We start from the raw sequence: 20572 nt of genomic DNA on the forward strand, positions 1-20572 counted from the left end.
CGCTGACGTGTGCGTCATTGACGTAAAGTCGTATTCAAGAACGACTTAGTAAAACGACGTACCCGACGGGAAAAGACGACGCGGACCCCACGCCATACTTAACATGGCATACGTGGGACTGGCGTAAGGTTACCCCTCATATAGCAGGGGTAACCTTACGCTTACGACGTAAGCGACGCAATTTCGTTCGGGAATCGGCGTATCAGGCTCATTTGCATAAACAAATGAGACCTGAACATAAACGCCACCTAGCGGCGAATTACATTTAGGATCCGACAGTGTATGTAGGTCACTACCGTCAGTGTAGGTAGGTCAGTGTATGTAGGTCAGGTAGGTCAGTGTATGTAGGTCACTACCGTCAGTGTAGGTAGGTCAGTGTATGTAGGTCAGGTAGGTCAGTGTATGTAGGTCACTACCGTCAGTGTAGGTAGGTCAGTGTATGTAGGTCACGGCCCAGCCAAAAAAAAAGGCTGCATCACATACACCACCCCCCCCCCCCGGTTTCCGGCCTTGGACTTCGGGCTGAAGCCCCTGGTCTTTTTACCACCTAGCAAAGCCCCTGGCTTTCCTTATATGGGCCTGGGCAGAGGGTCCCATCCGCTTCCCATCAGCTGACAGGGAGACAGGACAAAAGGATCTCAGCTGGAAAAAATACAATTACATGCGATCCACAGCCCATCATTTAGCCTGTAGGAGGGTCTCTCTGTTTAATCGTCCGACTGAGACTCTGATAGGTCAAAATGCGTCGAGGTTTAGTCTCGTCATCGTGACATACGTTCGCCTAGACGTCCAACCCGGAAATCGAGCCATCACTGCGCTAGCGGTTTACTTCACTGTTCAGGCAGATTTCACGGACGATCTTTAACTTCTGTTCACACCGGGTGCCAGGGAATTTGAGTTGAATACCATGTGAGTTGAATTCCTTTGTTTTTATTAATGGAATAAAGTTTTTAATAACGGTACTGCGCAATGAAGTTTTTCCTGTCACATTTAGCCACATGAGGAACATATACTACAACAAATACCAGTCCAGAGAATACCTGCAGGGGTCGCCCTGGAGGGTAGGAGAGCCGAGGAGAGGACAGCTGCCCGCCCAAGCTATGTGGCGCGGCAGCCGCATTGTAATTTCCACTTTCTGGAGCCTACAGAGCCTATGATGGACGTCACATGTCCCACGGAGCGGTATTGGACCAGTGGGACGTCCATCACAGGCTCCAAAAGGTGGGACCTGCTGCTATGACACTCGGCAGGACTCAGCGGCGCTCTGGATCATATCTGTCCTGGCACTGGCCACTTGGCTCGGGGCTAACAATGGACTCTGGGCTTTTCGGGCTCCAGCCACCCAAGCCCGGCCTCCCGATGCCCCTGGGCGGAGACAGGGGACGATGCTCGGAGGTGGGTAGGGGCGGAGACAAGGGACGATGCTCGGAGGTGGGTAGGGCCGGAGACCAGGGACGTTGCTCAGAGGTGGGTAGGGCTGGAGACCAGGGACGATGCTCGGAGGTGGGTAGGGGAGGAGACAAGGGACGATGCTCAGAGGTGGGTAGGGGCAGAGACAAGAGACTATGCTCAGAGGTGGGTAGGGCCGGAGACCAGGAACGTTGCTCGGAGGTGGGTAGGGCTGGAGACAAGGGACGATTCTCGGAGGTGGGCAGGGGCGGAGACAAGGGACAATGCTCAGAGGTGGATAGGGGTGGAGACAAGGGACGATGCTCGGAGGTGGGAGGGGCCGAGACAAGGGACTATGCTCGGAGGTGGGTAGGGGGCGGAGACAAGGGACGGAGCTCAGAGGTGGGTAGGGCCGGAGACCAGGGACGTTGCTTGGAGGTGGGTAGGGCTGGAGACCAGGGACGATGCTCGGAGGTGGGTAGGGGCAGAGACAAGGGACGATGCTTGGAGGTGGGTAAGGGCGGAGACAAGGGACGTTGCTCGGAGGTGGGCAGGAGTGGAGACAAGGGACGATGCTCGGAGGTGGGTAGGGGCGGAGACAAGGGACAATGCTCAGAGGTGGGTAGGAGCCGAGACAAGGGACGGAGCTCGGATGTGGGCAGGGGCGGAGACAAGGGACGATGCTCAGAGGTGGGTAGGAGCCGAGACAAGGGACGATGCTCGGAGGTGTGCAGGGGCGGAGACAAGGGACGATGCTCGGAGGTGGGCAGGGGCGGAGACAAGGGACGATGCTCGGAGGAGGGTAGGGGCAGAGACAAGGGACGATGCTCGGAGGTGGGTAGGGGCAGAGACAAGGGACGATGCTCGGAGGTGGCAAGGGCGGAGACAAGGGACAATGCTCGGAGGTGGGTAGGGGCGGAGACAAGGGACGGAGCTCGGAGGTGGGTAGGGGCCGAGACAAGGGACGATGCTTGGAGGTGGGTAAGGGCCGAGACAAGTGACGATGCTCGGAGGTGGGCAGGGGCGGAAACAAGGGACGATGCTCGGAGGTGGGTAGGGGTGAGACAAGGGACGATGCTCGGAGGTGGGTAGGGGCGGAGACAAGGGACGAGGCTCGGAGGTGAGTAGGGGTGGAGACAAGGGACGATGCTCGGAGGTGGGTAGGGGCGGAGACAAGGGACAATGCTCGGAGGTGGGTAGGGGCGGAGACAAGGGACGGAGCTCGGAGGTGGGTAGGGGCCGAGACAAGGGACGATGCTTGGAGGTGGGTAAGGGCCGAGACAAGTGACGATGCTCGGAGGTGGGCAGGGGCGTAGACAAGGGACGATGCTCGGAGGTGGGTAGGGGTGAGACAAGGGACGATGCTCGGAGGTGGGTAGGGGCGGAGACAAGGGACGAGGCTCGGACGTGAGTAGGGGTGGAGACAAGGGACGATGCTCGGAGGTGGGTAGGGGCGGAGACAAGGGACGATGCTCGGGGGTGGGTAGGATATGGAGACAAGGGACGATGCTCAGAGGTGGGTAGGAGCCGAGACAAGGGACGATGCTCGGAGGTGGGCAGGGGCGGAGACAAGGGACGATGCTCGGAGGTGGGTAAGGGTGGAGACAAGGGACGATGCTCGGAGGTGGGTAGGGGCGGAGACAAGGGACGATGCTCGGGGGTGGGTAGGATATGGAGACAGGGGTTGATTCGATAGTAGGGAGTACTTCCCTGAGAAAAAAAGCCCTACATATGCTTCCAGGAGCCAGAGAACACACAGTAAGGAACTATTACATGAAAAGTAAATTGCAGGGCTATTAAGCAGAGGCGGTGTACGGAATATTTATAGAAGAGAAGAACGTCGTTGAGTTGGCACATGCGCAGTGCCGACCTGACTGTTGATTTTCATGGGGATACTCCTGCTCTTCGGAAGCCGGTCGTGACGTCATCGCCGAGCGCCAGGGAGTGTTGCGCTGACGTGCGCGCCGCCGCCTACGGCTAAGTAAGAGCGGGGGCGCGCCCGGTCGGCTTGAGGAGCGCAGGCATGGCTATGGCTGCGCTGAGTGCGGTGGTTCCTGGGCTGGCAGTGTGATCTCCCCCCGCCGGGCACAGCATGGAGGACGTCAAGCTGGAGTTTCCCGCCCTGCCGCAGTGCAAGGACGACCAGGAGGTGAGGCGGGAGGGGTCACGTGACTTCACCGCCTGCTGTGCGTGTGTGCCCGAGCTGTCACCCAGAGTCTTCCTTATATGGGCCTGAACTGAGGGGGGGGGCTGTCACCCATAGCAACCAGGGGCTTTTGTTTTTTATATGGTCCTGAGCAGGCGCTATCACCCATAGCAACCTGAAACTTCCTTATATGGTCCTGAGCAGGGAACTGTTACCCATAGCAACCAGTGCCCTCTGTGTATGAGCCTGAGCTGAGAGGGGGGTTGTCACCCATAGCAACCAGAGCCCTCTGTGTATGAGCCTGAGCTGAGAGGGGGGATTGTTACCCGTAGCAACCTGAAGCTTCTTTATATGGTCCTGAGCGGGAACTGTTACCCATAGCAACCAGGACCCTCTGTATATGAGCCTGAGCTGAGGGGGGGGGGGTTGTTACCCATAGCAACCAGAGCCCTCTGTATACGAGCCTGAGCTGAGGGGGGGGGGGTTGTTACCCATAGCAACCAGAGCCCTCTGTGTATGAGCCTGAGCTGAGAGGGGGGATTGTTACCCATAGCAACCTGAGTCCTCTGTATATGAGCCTGAGCTGGGGGGGGGTTGTCACCCATAGCAACCTGAAGCTTCTTTATATGGTCCTGAGCGGGAACTGTTGCCCATAGCAACCAGAGCCCTCTGTATATGAGCCTGAATTGAGAGGGGGGTTGTCACCCATAGTAACCAGAGCCCTCTTTATGTATATGAGCTGAGAGGGGGGGGGGTTGTCACCCATAGCAACTTGAAGCTTCTTTATATGGTCCTGTGAGATTTTTGCCCGTATAGATGTTTTCAAAGTGTTTCTTTAATTTTTTTATTTTTTTTGAGCAGTGTATATTTGGTAACATTCTTTCTATTTCCATCAATCAGATGGAAATAGAAAGAATGTTACCAAATATACACTGCTCAAAAAAAGCAGTGTATATATAATTTGGGTACAGTGTTGTATGACCGCGCAATTGTCATTCAAAATGCGTCAGCGCTGAAAGCTAAAAATTGGTCTGGGCACGAAGGTGGTTTAAGTGCCCAGTAATGAAGTGGTTAATAATCAATTAACCACTTCATTACTGGGCACTTAAACCACCTTCGTGCCCAGACCAATTTTTAGCTTTCAGCGCTGACGCATTTTGAATGACAATTGCGCGGTCATACAACACTGTACCCAAATTTTTTATATATATATATATATATATATATATATATATATATATACTTATTTTTTTTTTTTTCCCACAAATAGAGCTTTCTTTTGGTGGTATTTGATCACCTCTATTTTTTGCGCTATAAACAAAAAAAGACAGAAAATTTTGAAAAAAAAAACACAATTTTTTTCTTATTGTTATAATAATATCCCAATTTTTTTTTTTTTAAATGTTTTTTTTCCTCGGTTTAGGCCGATACGTACTCGTCTACATATTTTTGTTTAAAAAAAAAAAAAACACGCAATAAGCGTATATTGGTTTGGGCAAAAGTTATAGTGCCTACATAATAGGGGATAGATTTATGATTTTTTTTTTTTTTTTTTACTAGTAATGCCGGCGATCTGCAATATTTTATTTTTTTTTTTTTGTGTCAGGCCTGCGATATTGCGGCGGACGTATCGTACACTTTTGACACAATTTTGGGACCATACAGCGAACAGTGCTATAAAAATGCACTAATTACTGTATAAATGTGACTGGCAGGGAAGGGGTTAACACTAGGGGGTGAGGAAGGGGTATTGTGTTCTAACTGTGTGGGGGGAGGGGGGTGACTGGGGGAGGTGACCGATCTATGTCCCTATGTACAAGGGACACGGCATCGGTCTCCTCTCCCTGACAGGACGTGGAGCTCTGTGTTTACACCCCATTATTACACACAGAGATCCACGTCCCTGCTGTCACCGCCGATCGTGGGTACCCGGAGGACATCGCGGCCGCCAGGCATGCGCATCGGCTTCCCAGCGATGCGCCGGGCACAGAGTTTCCCCCCTGCGCGCCCCCAGTGGCATGTAAACAGGATGTCCACCCAGCACTTGAGAGCCGCGCTGTGGACGTCTTTCGACTATAGCGCGGATCTCAAGTGGTTAAATCGGGCTGCCGCTTATCCACATTATCGCAGCTCGTCTTCGCTGTGCTGTTCATTTTTCATGTTGATTCGTTTTTCTAATATTTGATTTACTTTTTCCTCAGGACTGGAGCTACCCTATGAGACGGGAAATGCAGGTATATTTTTTTTATTTGTAATAAGTTGTCACATTAAAGGGTATGTAAAGAGAATTTTTTATATTTTTTTTAAATAACAAACATGTTATACTTACCTCCACTGTGCAGTTAGTTTTGCACAGAGTGGCCCCCGATTCACGTCTTCTGGGGTCCCTCAGCGGCTGTCTCGGCTCCCCCCTCACAAGAACTCATGATGATGCATTCTTGCGGGCGCGTTTCTGTGATGCAGTCGGCGGCCATAGCCGCTCACTGTATCACTCGGCCTCGGCGTGCCACGTCATTGGATGTGATTGACAGCAGCGCCAGCCAATGGCTGTGCTGCTTTTAATCAACCAATGAATGAGCCGAGAAGCCAGCGTCTTCACGGCGCGGGACTTTCAAAGGGTCAGGTAAGTAAACCGGGGCTCGGGGGGGGGGGGGGGTATTAATCTGCTGATGTTTTTCTTCACCTTAATGCATAGAATGCATTAAAGCGGAGCTCCACCCCAAAGTGGAACTTCCGCTCATTGGATTCGCCCCCTCCGGTGCCACAATTGTCACCTTCCGGGGGGGGAGTGGGTAAAGGATACCTGTCAAAGACGGGTATCCTTTCCCACTTCCGGGAGTTTGGCCGTGACATCACCGCGGGGCTCCCTCCTCCTCCCCTGGCCGCCGGGCTAGTAGGAGAGAGGAGCGGGCCTCGCGCATGCCGAGTAGGGTTCCTGGCATGAAGCCGAAAGGCTACACTGCCGTGTTCCCTTACCCACAATGTAGCCTTTTCGACTTCATGCCAGGAACCCTACTGCCGACATCGCTGGACTCCAGGACAGGTAAGTGTCCATTTATTAACAAGAAAAGAAGTTGGGACTTTAAATGAGATGCGATTTGATGCAAACAGTAGTAAAGTAATAAATGCGTAATAACCAAGCTCAAACTTACCACCCAAACAGCAAGCCACCTTCAACTGTCTAACTGTATGTTAAAAGCAGACGATTGGTTGCACACATTTGCAAATGTATGGATAAGCTACAGGCCACTCCACGGCTCTCTGCGTTTCTGTAGTCCTAACTAAACTGATATAGTTTCCTCAATAGGAGGCATACAAATACTAATGAGTAGATGGAGGACAGGTGACTGGGAGTATGTGTCCCCGCCTCCACCTAGGAATGGTATGGTAGCGAGAAGCATTGGAAAAGACGCATAAGGGTAAATATATATAAATAAACAAAAATATCAAAATTGCATCTCCATCCCTGTAATATGACATAGAAATGGTTGGGGACTTTGAATGAGGCATATAGACTGCCGCACCAGCACATGCCTCCATCCCAGAAATTTCAGGGATGGAGGCATGTGCTGGTGCGGCAGTTTATATGCCTCATTCAAAGTCCCCAACCATTTCTCGTGTCCATTTATTAAAAGTGTAGCTGCTGGCTTTTTTTTCCCCCAGACCTCTTTAAGGTGAGAGAACTTTTTTACCTTTTACAACCCTTTTAATATTTTTAAATGTCAACGATAACGTCTCGTGTCATTTCACATTCCTGTTTAGACAGTGTGCTTTGAATTTTTTTTCCCAATGTATGAACACTGACACACACAGTATGTAGTATTTTCCCTTCTTCATGATTCTGTTACTCCAGTCTCTAGGAAGTGGATGTTGTGTGATCTAAAAATAATTTTTCTTTATTTTTAGGAAATTCTACCTGGCCTGTTTTTGGGTCCATATTCTGCAGCAATGAAAAGCAAGGTGCGTGTATAAAAATGTTCCTAAAATATTAAGGTTGGGTTTTCACCCGTCTGGTGCCAATTGTATTTTTTATGCAGTTCTGATGCAAATTCGCAAGGCTCATATTTTTGTCACAGCTGCGATTTTTCAGTCCTGGTCAATACATATTGGATAAAGGGTGTCGCCTCCTGTAGTCGGAGAGCAATCCGTACCAAAATCCCAAACTGAATTCTGAACACATGTGCAATTCATAAACGATCCCATAGAACTCAACTCGGCGGGGAAGGTGGGGGCGCACGAAGACACAGGATGTCCCAGGCGTCAAGTCCCTAATTCTAGTCGCAATTGTGATCTGGTGCCTGGGGTTTGTTGAACCCTGACTTAGCCTGTTTTTGGTTTTGTTTTGGGTTTTTTCTTCTCGCAGAATGTATTTACATGCCTTACAATTCCATTTCCTGCAAGAATTTGTACCTTTTTATTATCAAAGAAGGTCGGCATACCCAACCGCACAAGTTGGGGGTATGCCCACCGCCATCGCTGTCGAAGCTTAATTGACCAAGCTGAAATTAGAAGCTGATTGGCTACCATACACAGCTGCAACTCTCTCCAGTTTTAGTAAATCAACCCCATAGTAAGCTTCCAAAGCGGGAATTCCCGTAGCTGGTGGAGATCTTTTAATTACATCTGTTCCCTCATAGTATTTGGGTGACAGACCATTTAATAAAGACCTTTTTTATACCTCCCATCATTGCTTTATGTGGACATGTTTGTGTATTATTACATCCGATTATACAGGCCATTCCTATTTTCTTGTTTACTTTAGCTCCCGATCCTTCAGAAATATGGAATAACGCATATAGTCTGCATAAGACAAAGTATCGAAGCAAACTTTATCAAACCAAACTTTCAGAATTTATTTAGGTAAGTTTTTCACAGTCGCTTTTACTTTGTAGGTTCAGAATGGGTTTAAGGGATAAGGGGTGATTAGCTGCATGCCCCCCATGCAGGGCTGTCTTATCAGGGATGCACAGCTGTTGCATGCATCCTTGTGCTGGCATCCCATCGTCTGTCTGTCTGTTGGAGCACGTCTGTTGGAGCACGTGGCTGCATGGACAGTCCCAGTATGAGTTTGGAGTCCCTAGATGCACATGGGGTGAGTTGTCCTGGAAATCTACTCCTAAAAGATTTTTGGTCTCGTTTGGGAGATGCAACAGGATGTGAGTGGAAATCCTTTCCTTAGTTACCGGTACAGGTGTGTCCCCAAGTTTTGGAATTTTCCTTCAATTTCAGTCACCAAGAGCAATAAGAGGGAGGGGCCCCCGGTACAGACGCTGCAATAAAAGCCTGACGGAGATTCTAACCCTTTCCCGGTTTTAATCAAAACTTAAAAATGGCATTTTGGCTTTATAGTTGTCCTTTGATGAAAACAAACTGTTACAGGTTCCACATGGTATAAAATGTATAAAGTGAACAAGCGCATATTTTTCCTGAAATATTAAACTGGTAATGAATGTTTGTGTTTCAGATATTTAGTGCTGGATATTGCAGACAACCCAATTGAAAACATTATACGTTTTTTTGCTATGGTAAGATTATTATTTTTTTTTTTTTCAGGTATTTTACCAAAACACATTAACCACTTGCTTACTGGGCACATAAACCCCCTTCGTTCCCAGGCGAAATTTCAGCTTCCAGCACTGCGTCGCTTTAACTGACATTTGCGCGGTCGTGCGACGTGGCTCCCAAACAAAATTGACGTCCTTCTTTCCCCACAAATAGAGCTTTCTTTTGGTGGTATTTGATCACCTCTGCGGTTTTTATTCTTTGCGCTATAAACAAAAAAAGAGCGACAATTTAAAAAAAAATATATTTTTTTTTTACTTGTTGCTATAACAAATCTCCCATTTTTTAAAAAAAAAAATAAAAAATGTTCTCAGTTAATGCCGATACGTATTTTTCGACGTATTTTTGTAAAAAAAAAAAAAAAAAATCGCAATAAGCGACTGGTTTGCGCAAAAGTTATAGCGCCTACAAAATGGGGAACAGAATTATGATTTTTTTTTTCATTGTTTTTTTTTTACTAGTAATGGCGGCGATCTGCGATTTTTTTTTTTTTTTTTTTTTTTTTTTTTTTTATTGGGACTGCGATATTGCGGCGGACATATTGGACACTTTCGACACAAATTTGGGACCATTCACATTTATACAGCGATCAGTGCTATAAAAATGCACTAATTACTGTATAAATGTGACTGGCAGGGAAGGGGTTAACACTAGGGGGTGAGGAAGGGGTTAGCTGTGTAGCCTGGGTGTGTTCTAACTGTGTGGGGGAGGGAGGGGACTGGGGGAGGTGACCGATCTGTGTCCCTATGTACAAGGGACACAGATCGGTCTCCTCTCCTCTAACAGCACGTGGAGCTCTGTGTTTACACCCCATCATTACACACAGAGCTCCACATCTCTGCTGTTACCGGCTGTGTCACCGACGATCGCGTGTACCCGGCGGACATCGCGGCCGCCGATCGGGACCCCCCCCGTTACATGCGGCGGTCGGTAGCTCTGGGAGTGATCCAGGATGCGGGGGCGGCTATTCGTTTCTAGCCACCCCCCTGTGATCGCTCCCCGGAGCTGAAGGATGGGGAGAGCCGTATGTAAACACAGCTTCCCCGTGCTTCACTGTGGCGGCTGCATCGATCGTGTCATTTCTTTTATAGGGAGACTCGATCGATGACCTACAGCCACACCCCCCTACAGTTCTAAACGCACACTAGGTGAAACATAACCCCTTCAGCGCCCCCTTGTGGTTAACTCCCAAACTGCAACTGTCATTTCCACAATAAACAATGCCTTTTTAATGGATTTTTTGCTGTGAAAATGACAATGGTCCCAAAAATGTGTCAAAATCGTGCAAAGTGTCCGCCATAATGTCGCAGTCACGAAAAAAATCGCTGATCGCCGCCATTGGTAGTAAAAAAAAAAAAAAAAAAAAATAATAAAAATGGAATAAAACTATCCCCTATTTTGTAAATGCTATAAATTTTGCGCAAACCAACCGATAAACGCTTATTGCGATTTTTATTTTTTTTTTCTTACCAAAAATATGTAGAAGAATACGTATCGGCCTAAACTGAGGGAAAAAATGTATTTTTTATATATTTTTGGGGGATATTTATTATAGCAAAAAGTGAAAGAATTTGGATTTTTTTTTCAAAATTGTCGCTCTATTTTTGTTTATAGCGCAAAAAATAAAAACCGCAGAGGTGATCAAATACCACCAAAAGAAAGCTCTATCTGTGGGGAAAAAAAGGACGCCAGTTTTGTTTGGGAGCCACGTCCCACGACCGCGCAATTGTCAGTTAAAGCGACGCAGTGCCGAATCACAAAAAGGGGCCTGGTCTTTTACCTGAATTTTGGTCCGGGGCTTAAGTGGTTAAACATTATATCAATTGAATTAGTTTTGCTTCATCTTATCTGCTTCTCACACATTTCTCCTCCTTCCCCCTGACAGTCAAAGGAATTCCTTGACGGGTGTTTACAGAGTGGAGGTAAGTAGACTTTCATGGCTCGTTTCTATTGTCGGGTTCGCAAAAGCAGTTGCCACAGACAGCGGAAACCTTTTTAAATGATGAGTACTGAAGAAAATGTGACATCTGGCATTGCCAATCTTTTAGAAAATGCTAGTTCCCTGGCTGTCCTCACAACTTCTGTTCTTTCTAGCCCAGAACAGGTACACAGAGGTGTTCTCACTCCCTGCTCTGTGTTGGCTGCACACCTTGCCAGTCCATGCATCTGGGTCAGCGACTTGATTTTGAAGTGGCACGGCCAGGCAGGGATGTCATCAATAATTCCTTATTTCTGTTCCCACACTTTCCTTTTTAAATTAGTTCTTTGTGTTCTTGGGTGCAGACATCTTTGTGATGAACAAACCAAAGCCTATAAAATTATCATCGAATAATGAATTGGTCAACTGGTGTAGTCTGCATTCTCTGTGATGTCACCGGTCTCTAGTAATTGGATAGGCTGCATTCTCAGTGATGTCACCGGTCTCTAGTGATTGGATAGGCTGCATTCTCTGTGATGTCACTGGTCTCTAGTGATTGGATAGGCTGCGCTCTCAGTGATGTCACTGCTCTCTAGTGATTGGATAGGCTGCATTCTCAGTGATGTCATCGCTCTCTAGTGATTGGATAGGCTGCATTCTCAGTGATGTCACTGGTCTCTACTGAATGGATAGGCTGCATTCTCAGTGATGTCACCGCTCTCTAGTGATTGGATAGGCTGCATTCTCAGTGATGTCACCGCTCTCTAGTGATTGGATAGGCTGCCTTCTCAGTGATGTCATCGCTCTCTAGTGATTGGATAGGCTGCATTCTCAGTGATGTCACCGCTCTCTAGTGATTGGATAGGCTGCATTCTCTGTGATGTCACCGCTCTCTAGTGAATAGATAGGCTGCATTCTCAGTGATGTCATTGCTCTCTAGTGATTGGATAGGCTGCATTCTCTGTGATGTCACCGCTCTCTAGTGAATGGATAGGCTGCATTCTCAGTGATGTCATTGCTCTCTAGTGATTGGATAGGCTGCATTCTCAGTGATGTCACCAGTCTCATTGAGCATTCAGCCAATCCACATTTACTAAAGATTCCCAAAACATCACTCCATTAGTTAGGTTGTTATTTGTTCTTCCTGTTCCACCCCTTTGTTTAGCTCCTTTTATGAAAACCCACGGTTTATTATTATTATTATTATTATTATTATTATTTTTTATTTTTTTAGGAAAAGTTCTTATCCATGGCAATGCAGGGATCTCCAGGAGTGCTGCCTTGGTTATTGCCTATATTATGGAAACTTTTGGTATAAAATACAGGTGAGCGTAATCTTGGATGCATTGGCCAGTTTTTTGGGTTTTTTTTGTAGGTCAGAAGCACTACATGTACACTTCTGGCATCTGTAACGGAAAGGCTAGGAAAAGTGCAGTTAATTTTTATTTTTATTGGCAATGTAGGGGTTGGGAGTGTGGAGTTTGACACTATTATGTTACACCAGAACAATGAGTGGACTTTCGCAAAATTTGATGGGTGGTGGTGATGTTATGAAATAAATACTCTTCTGCTCTCTCAAAGGGATGCATTTACATATGTGCAAGAAAGAAGGTTCTGCATTAATCCCAATGCTGGATTTGTTCACCAACTTCAGGTATGGCAGTTTTTTTTTTTTTTTTTTTTTGAAAATTCAGAACTTTATTGCTTTTTTTTTTTTCCCAAGGGGGTTCTATTAAAGCAGTGCTAAACATGCCAGTCCCAAAGGGACCACAAACGACATACGTTCTCATTAGGGTTGTCCCGATACCGATACTAGTATCGGTATCGGGACCGATTCCGAGTATTTGCGGGAGTACTCGTACTCCCGCAAATACCCCCGATACCAGAATAGAATACTTATCCCCCCCGCCGCCGACGCATCCCCGCTTGGATAATACGGGCGGGGAACATTACAGCATTCATTTGAATAGCTGTAGTCTTTCCTGCCCCGCCGCGTATAGACACTCCCCCTTGCTCGGGTGAACTGTCCAATCCCGAGCAAGGGGGAGTGTCTATACGCGGCGCGAATCACAGCTATTCAAATGAATGCTGTATAGCAGGGGGTGTCCAAACTACGGCCCGCTGAGATGTTTTTTCCGGCCCGCAGCTTAAGTCCTCAGACTCACTGCAGGGTCGGTCTCTTCTCGAGCTATGTTGGGGAGCAGGACGCGCGCTGCAAGCCAGCCAACCCAGCACCTCACTAAGCAGCTGTTTGCTAGGACCTGCTGCACCTCCTAGCTCCCTCGCTGTCAGTCTGCATACCACGTGCCTGTGTAACAGCCGGGCGGGAGCCGGGAGATACATCGGAGCTGCACTGAAGCTGGGCATCGTTATTGCTGGGACTAAAATGTAAGTGCTGTGGTGGGGGTCTCTGATGGGGTCATTAATGTGTGTGGGGGGGTCACTGATGGGGACATTATTGTGCAGGGGGTCTCTGATGGTGACATTAATGTTTGTGGGGGGTCTCTGAAGGGGACATTAATGTGCAGGGGTCTCTGATGGGGACATTATTGTGCAGGGGGTCTCTGATGGGGTCATTAATGTGTGTGTGTGTGTGTGTGTGTGTGTGTGTGTAGGGGTCACTGATGGGGACATTATTGTGCAGGGGGTCTCTGATGGTGACATTAATGTTTGTGGGTGGTCTCTGATGGGGACATTATTGTGCAGGGGGGTCTCTGATGGGGACATTAATGTGTGTGAGGGGGTCTCTGATGGGGACAATATTGTGCAGGGGTCTCTGATGGGGACATTAATTTGTGTGGGGAGTCTCTGATGGGGACATTAATGTGTGTGTGTGGGGGTCTCTGATGGGGACAATATTGTGCAGGGGTCTCTGATGGGGACATTAATTTGTGTGGGGAGTCTCTGATGGGGACATTAATGTGTGTGTGGGGGTCTCTGATGGGGTCATTAATGTGTGTGGGGGTCGCTGATGGGGACATGGCTGCATTTGTGGGGGACATGGCTGCATTTGGGGACACATTTAAAAAAAGTATCGGTATTCGGTATCGGCGAGTACTTAAAAAAAAAAGTATTGGTACTCGTACTCGGTCCTAAAAAAGTGGTATCGGGACAACCCTAGTTCTCATGTTATACTTGGATCTACTTGAAGACTAATTGCTGTTCAGACTGATATTAAAGCGGCCGCTACAAATACAGCAGCTGCTGACCCTTAAAGGAGTTGTAAAGGAAAACGTTTTCACCTTGATGCATTCTATGCATTAAGGTGAAAAAACTTCCGAAGATACCGCCCCCCCCCCCCCCCCCCCCCGTTTATACTTGCCTGACCCCTCGAAAGTCCCACGCTCGGACCCGACATCCTCTTCGCCGCTCAGTCTGGCCGCTGATTGGGTAGAGCGGATGGATTGACGGCACCGCAGCCATTGGCTGGCACTGCTGTCAATCGCATCCAGTGATGCAGCGCGCCAAGGGGCGGGGCCGAGTGATGCAGTGAGCGGCTACGACCACTCGCTGTATCACGGGAGTGCGCCCGCAAGGACTACATCGAGTTCTCGGGACTAGCGAGGCACACGGCCTGCGAGGGTGGAAAATCAAAAGGGACGTACAGGTACACCCATTTGCCTGCCCGTGCCATTGTGTAGAAGTGTATGTGCGTGCGGCGGTCGCTATGTGGTTAGATTTGGAGGCTTAAGGGCTCTTGCACGCAATTGGATTTTCCCACAACAAATGTGTGATGAAAGGTTTTTGTCGGGTTTTGTACGCTCCGTCGGACAATTGTCGGAATTTCCGACAACAAATGTGGGATAGGATGCATTAAGGTGAAAAACCACAAAGCTTTACAACCCCTTTAACCATGTAATCATTGCCTGTGTCCAATCACAGCCAGTCACATGTAGATGCGGAAGTGCTGTTTATCGGCTCTCCTCACACTGACAGGTGTGTGTGTGTGTGTGTGTGTGTGTGTGTGTGTTGCCCGGGACAGGTAATCAGGACACGGACATGATCAGTGCCCTGATTACAGTAAAGCCCCAGCAGTGATTAAATACCACCAAAAGAAAGCTTTGTGGGGGGGGGGGGCGGAATGATAAAAATGTCATGGCTATACCTTGTTGCATGACTGAGTAATTGTCATTCAAAGTGTGACAGCTGAAAATTGGCCTGGGGAGGAAGGGGGGTGAAAGTGCCCGGTAGCCGGCCTTCAACAAGCGGAGTTCTATGGCTTTCCGGAGCCGGCTGGACAGCTGTCTGAAAGATGTGTACAAGGCCTTACTCTGCAGTGGGGGCGGGGGAGAGAGTGTTCAGTATACATGTGCAATAACACATTTTTTATTTTCGTATTTCTGATTTTTTTTTTAGAATTTTTAAATTTTTGAATTTTCAAATTAAACCGTTTTTCATTCTCGATTTTCAAATTTAAAAATAAAAAGAGCAAAAAAACGAATAAAACGGGGAATAAATTTTTCGAATTTCCGGAAAAAAAACGAAACAAAAACGAAAAAATGATTTTTTGAATTTCCGAATAAATAATAAAAAAAACGAAAATAACAAACGAAAACAACTAATTTTTTGGCAGTGCACATGTCTGGTGTTCAGTCCCCTTTCAAAAGATTTTGATGAAATGGGAATGGATGAAGTGTATTGACTGGCAATCAGGTGGGTCTTCAACTGATCGAAATGTTTAATAGGCTAATTGTATTCTCTGTCTGTTCTGCAGGAATATGAAGCCATCTATCTAGCAAAATTAACCATTAAAATGATGTCGCCTCTGCAATTAGGAAGGAACTTCTCTATACAATCTGGTGCTACAGGTAAGTCATTCGAATCTGTGAGGCCTTAGGGCACATACCTGCTTAGGATTAAAGTGATTGTAAACTCTCATCTGGTAAGACCATCCATTCAGCGTAAAGGGGTTGTAAAGGTTTGTTTTTTATTTTCTAAAGGTTGCCTCTCCCCCTCCCTCTGCCTCTGCCTCTCCCTCGCCTCTCCCTCGCCTCTCCCTCGCCTCTCCCTCGCCTCTCCCTCGCCTCTCCATCGCCTCTCCATCGCCTCTCCCTCGCCATCGCCTCTCCCTCGCCTCTGCCTCGCCTCGCCTCTCCTCCCTCGCCTCTCCCTCGCCTCTCCCTCGCCTCTCCATCGCCTCTCCCTCGCCATCGCCTCTCCCTCGCCTCTGCCTCGCCTCTCCTCCCTCTCCCTCTCCCTCTGCCTCTGCCTCTCCCTCGCCTTCGCCCTCTACTTCGGCCTCTCCCTCGCCTCTCCCTCGCCTCTCCTTCGCCCTCTCCTTCGCCTCTCCCTCTTCCTCTCCCTCCGCCTTCGCCTCTCCCTCGCCTCTCCCTCTCCTTCGCCTCTCCCTCTCCGTGTTTTGCCTTTCATTGCTGTATTGGGTTATTTCACAAGGTACATTCTTAGTCTTTGCAGCAAAGCACCCCTAATTTTTATTTGTATTTTCCCATATGTATTTTGGACATTCAGGAGGCCTGAAAAGGACACATGAAGAGGAGGATGAATTTGGAAACATGCAGGTGTCGGCAGGTCATGATGCATAAACCCAAAAGACACTCGCTACACAATTGACTCGTTTGGGCCATGTTCTTGTCCAGGTGCTGCTATTGTGCTTTAATCAGACAATAATAGGACTTGTCCATGGATAAGCAGATGGCACTGATTGTTTTACTGCTTTTTACACAGCTGTTTTACTAAAGAAGAAAAGTTTTTCGTTTGGACGTGCAACTTGGTATTACTGCAATAACGCACTTTTCATACTTGAATTTTTTTTTTTCTTTTCTTTTTCTATAAAAAAAAATGCAATGCAACTGATGGGAGGGAAACCTGTTTCTATGAAGTTTAATTTATAAGGAAAAAAAAATTTAAGGCTTTAGTATTAAAAATGTTTGCTAGACTTGCATTTTTTTGTAAATACATTTTTATAGGTTTAGAAGTAAAATTTTTAAACTAACCGGATTCTATACAATAAAAAAAAAAAAATAAAAAAATATGCTACTTGCTCATTGGGGGGGGTCAGATTGTATACTATTGAATAACCTTCTGTATCAAAGTTCTTTTTATTATGCGGTTTCTATTGTGGCGTTGGCCTAAAGATTGTTCCTAACCGATTTGTTCCGATGTTTTTCAAATAAACAGACAGTAAAATAATAATTGTGTTTCCGGGATCTTGTGTTCTGCAGTCAGTTATGTGGAATCGGATGTAGTTGGTAGAGTTTAAGTGCAGATGGTGGCAGACATGGGGGAGGTTTGACCAGGAGAGTCCTATAGAGATATCTATCTATTATATATAATGAGCTGCACGATTCTGGGAAAAATGAGAATCGCCATTCTTTTGCATAAAATGAAGATCATGATTCTCAATTTTTTTTTTTTTTTCATTTAAAGCGGTAGTAAACCCCGTTCTTGTTTAAAAAAAAACCTACCTGAAAGGCAAAAGCCATAATGAGCTAGTATGCAGTCACCCCTACTGTTGTCGTCGCCATTCCCCATGTTGTCGTCGCCCCTATCCATGTTGTCGTCGCCCCCACCCATATATGTATACTCTCGCTCAGACCCCAGGTTACACAGAACCTCCCTGCCAGCCCTCACCTTGGTGCCCCCCCCCCCCCCCGTCTTCTGCCGCCTCCAGCGGTAAAGCTCCGGCCAGGTTCCCCCAGCACCTGCCCTCATCTCCCTGGCTCCGGTCAGCATTCTCCGCTCCCTGTCTGGGACCAGGCCCGCTAGGAATCCTGGGATTGGTAGTTCTACAAGGAGACCTCCCCCTTCACTAACAGAGGTGGGACTACATATCCCGGCATGCCATGCGGCCCGACGGAAGCGTCCTGCGGTATCTAAGGTAACAGAACCTGATTACTGGCAGCAGGCGGCGGATGATGACGTTCCTGCTGCGGATTGGAGGATGGTGGTGATGGGGAATGTGAGCGACTTCCGGGACACATGAGAATAATTTAGAGTGTTTCATATGGCCGCACCCGAAAATTGCGGGTCATCCCGCGGGGAGATCGCAGGAGGGGAGAATCGAGATCCTCTCCGCGATTAATCGTGTGTGTGTGTGTGTGTGTGTGTATATATATATGTGTGTGTGTGTATATATATATATATATATATATATATATATATATATATATATAAATTTGTGTGTGTACAGCCCAAAAGTTTGGACACCCCTTCTCATTCAAAGAGTTTTCTTTATTTTCATGACTATGAAAATTGTAGATTCACACTGAAGGCATGAAAACTATGATTGAACACATGTGGAATTATACAGAACAAAAAAGTGTGAAACAACTGAAAATATATTTCGTATTCTAGGTTCTTCCACCTTTTGCAGCAGACACATCTCTAGAACTGGTAAGAGGAGACTGTGTGAATCAGGCCTTCATGGTAGAATATCTGCTAGGAAACCACTGCTAAAGAAAGACAACAAGCACAAGAGACTTGTTTGGGATAAAGAACACAAGGGATGGACATTAGACCAGTGGAAATCTGTGCTTTGGTCTGATGAGTCCAAACTTGAGATCTTTGGTTCCAACCCCCGTGTCTTTGTGCGACGCAGAAAAGGTGAACGGATGGACTCTACATGCCTGGTTCCCACTGTGAAGCATGGAGGAGGAGGTGTGATGGTGTGATGGTGCTTTGCTGGTGACACTGTTGGGGATTTATTCAAAATTGAAGGCATACTGAACCAGCATGGCTACCACAGCATCTTGCAGCAGCATGCTATTCCATCCGGTTTGCGTTTAGTTGGACCATCATTTATTTTTCAACAGGACAATGACCCCAACACACACCTCCAGGCGGGGGAAGGGCTATTTGACCCAGAAGGAGAGTGATGGGGGGCTGCGCCAGGGGACTACCTCCTGAAGCTCATCAAGAGAATGCCAAGAGTGTGCCAAGCAGTAATCAAAGCAAAAGGTGGCGACTTTGAAGAACCTAGAATATGAAATATATTTTCAGTTGTTTCACACTATTTTGTTCTGTATAATTCCACATGTGTTACTTCATAGTTATCCCTACCAGCATGTCCTTGGGAGTGTGGGAAGCAACCAGCACAGGGGAAACATGAGACTTCAATGCAGAAGTGCTAACCACCAAGACACTGGTGGGTTGATATACTAAAACTGGAGAGTGTAAAATCTGGTGCAGCTGTGCATGGCAGCTTGTTCAATCAACCACTTCACCCCATTCCTTCCCAGGCCAATCAATTTTCAGCACTGTCACGCTTTGACAATTGCACGGTTGTGCGACGTGGCTCTCAAACAAAATTTACATATTTTTTTTTCCCCCCACAAATAGAGCATTTTTTTGTTGGTATTTGATCACCTCTGCAGTTTTTATTTTTTTTGCGCCATAAACAAAAAAAAAACAGCGACAATTGTGAAAAATACAATATTAACTTTATAGCGCCTACAAAATAAAGGATAGATTTATGACTTTCCCTAGTAATGGCGTTTTATCTGCAATTTTTGTCAGGGCTGAGATATTGCGGCGGACACTTTTTTTGACCCATCCACATTTGTATAGCGAACAGTGCTATAAATATGCACTGATTACTGTGTAAATGTGACTGGCAGGGAAGGGGTTAACATTAGGGGGCAATCAAGGGGTTAAATGTGTGCCCTAGGGAGTGATTCTAACTGAAAGGTGGAGGGGACTGACTGGGGGAGGAGGCAGATCGGTGTTCCTATGTACAAGGGACACATCCTCAGTCTCCTTTACCTGACTGGACGTGGATCTGTGTGTTTACACACAGATCCACGTCCCTGCTCTAACCGCCGATCGCGGCCGCCAGGCACCCGCATCTGCCCCGTCGTGGCCAGAGGACATCATATGATGTCCACCCAGGATGGCGGAGCCACCTGGGTAGATGTCATATGTCAAAAGGCGGCATGGGTAGTGGTTCACTACCTTTTGCATTATTTTTTTTTAAATATGTCCGTTCTCTTATTTTTATCTATATATTTTTTTTTTTAATATGTCCGTTCTCTTATTTTTATCTGTACACATAGTCACTTACTATTGCTAAATGCGCCGCCGTTCCGCAGACTTCTTACAAACGAACACTTTATATTCCGGTGTGCTGATGGTTGTCATTTTGTTTGTGGGCATTGTGAAGCCCACAAGCAATTACTTCCTGGATTTCTCTGGAGACGCAAGGCAGCATTAGCGCCGCGCCGCCAACCACTTTGCATTAAGGTGAAAAAATGTTTTTCTGTACAACGCCCTTAACCGCTAAAGGACCAGTTCACGCCCATCTACGTCGACACTATGGCTCCTGTGGGCAGATTGATGTGTGTAGATACGTCCCCTTTAAGATGCAGCATTGTGGGCACGGGTCCTGCAGACTCGATGTCTTCGGGGATACTCGCGATCGTCTCACGGAGGGGGAAGACCAGGGAAATGCTGATGTAAACAAGCATCTCCCCAGTGACGGGACACTGATCACAGCTCCCTGTAATTGCGTCACACACAGCCCATCCCCCCCCCCCCCCCCCCCCCTACTGTTGGAACACATACCTAGGATTCTCTCTACGATAGAGAAAGGAGCTGTGTGT

General features: G+C 47.3%; 1 protein-coding gene across 1 annotated transcript; it reads left to right on the forward strand.

The window, feature by feature from the left end:
* The first annotated feature begins 3350 nt into the window (after positions 1-3350).
* Positions 3351-17168, forward strand: STYX (serine/threonine/tyrosine interacting protein). Its single transcript, XM_040333041.1, has 10 exons — positions 3351-3538; positions 5737-5769; positions 7442-7495; positions 8298-8395; positions 9000-9060; positions 10983-11019; positions 12250-12340; positions 12597-12669; positions 15730-15823; positions 16485-17168. The coding sequence occupies exons 1-10, from the start codon at positions 3482-3484 to the stop codon at positions 16556-16558; spliced, it is 672 nt and encodes a 223-aa protein (XP_040188975.1). The 5' UTR covers positions 3351-3481; the 3' UTR covers positions 16559-17168.
* The last annotated feature ends 3404 nt before the right edge of the window (positions 17169-20572 follow it).

The sequence above is a fragment of the Rana temporaria genome, chromosome 13 (assembly GCF_905171775.1).
Source record: "Rana temporaria chromosome 13, aRanTem1.1, whole genome shotgun sequence".
Taxonomy (NCBI): Eukaryota; Metazoa; Chordata; class Amphibia; order Anura; family Ranidae; genus Rana; species Rana temporaria.

What these genes read in the sequence shown, in the direction of transcription:
- STYX (XM_040333041.1), top strand. Translation starts at nt 3,482, where the DNA reads ATGGAGGACGTCAAGCTGGAGTTTCCCGCCCTGCCGCAGTGCAAGGAC. An exon ending in AACTTTCAGAATTTATTTAG is followed by an intron (nt 8,396 to 8,999) that starts GTAAGTTTTTCA and finishes TTTGTGTTTCAG; the next exon opens with ATATTTAGTGCTGGATATTG. An exon ending in CGGGTGTTTACAGAGTGGAG is followed by an intron (nt 11,020 to 12,249) that starts GTAAGTAGACTT and finishes TTATTTTTTTAG; the next exon opens with GAAAAGTTCTTATCCATGGC.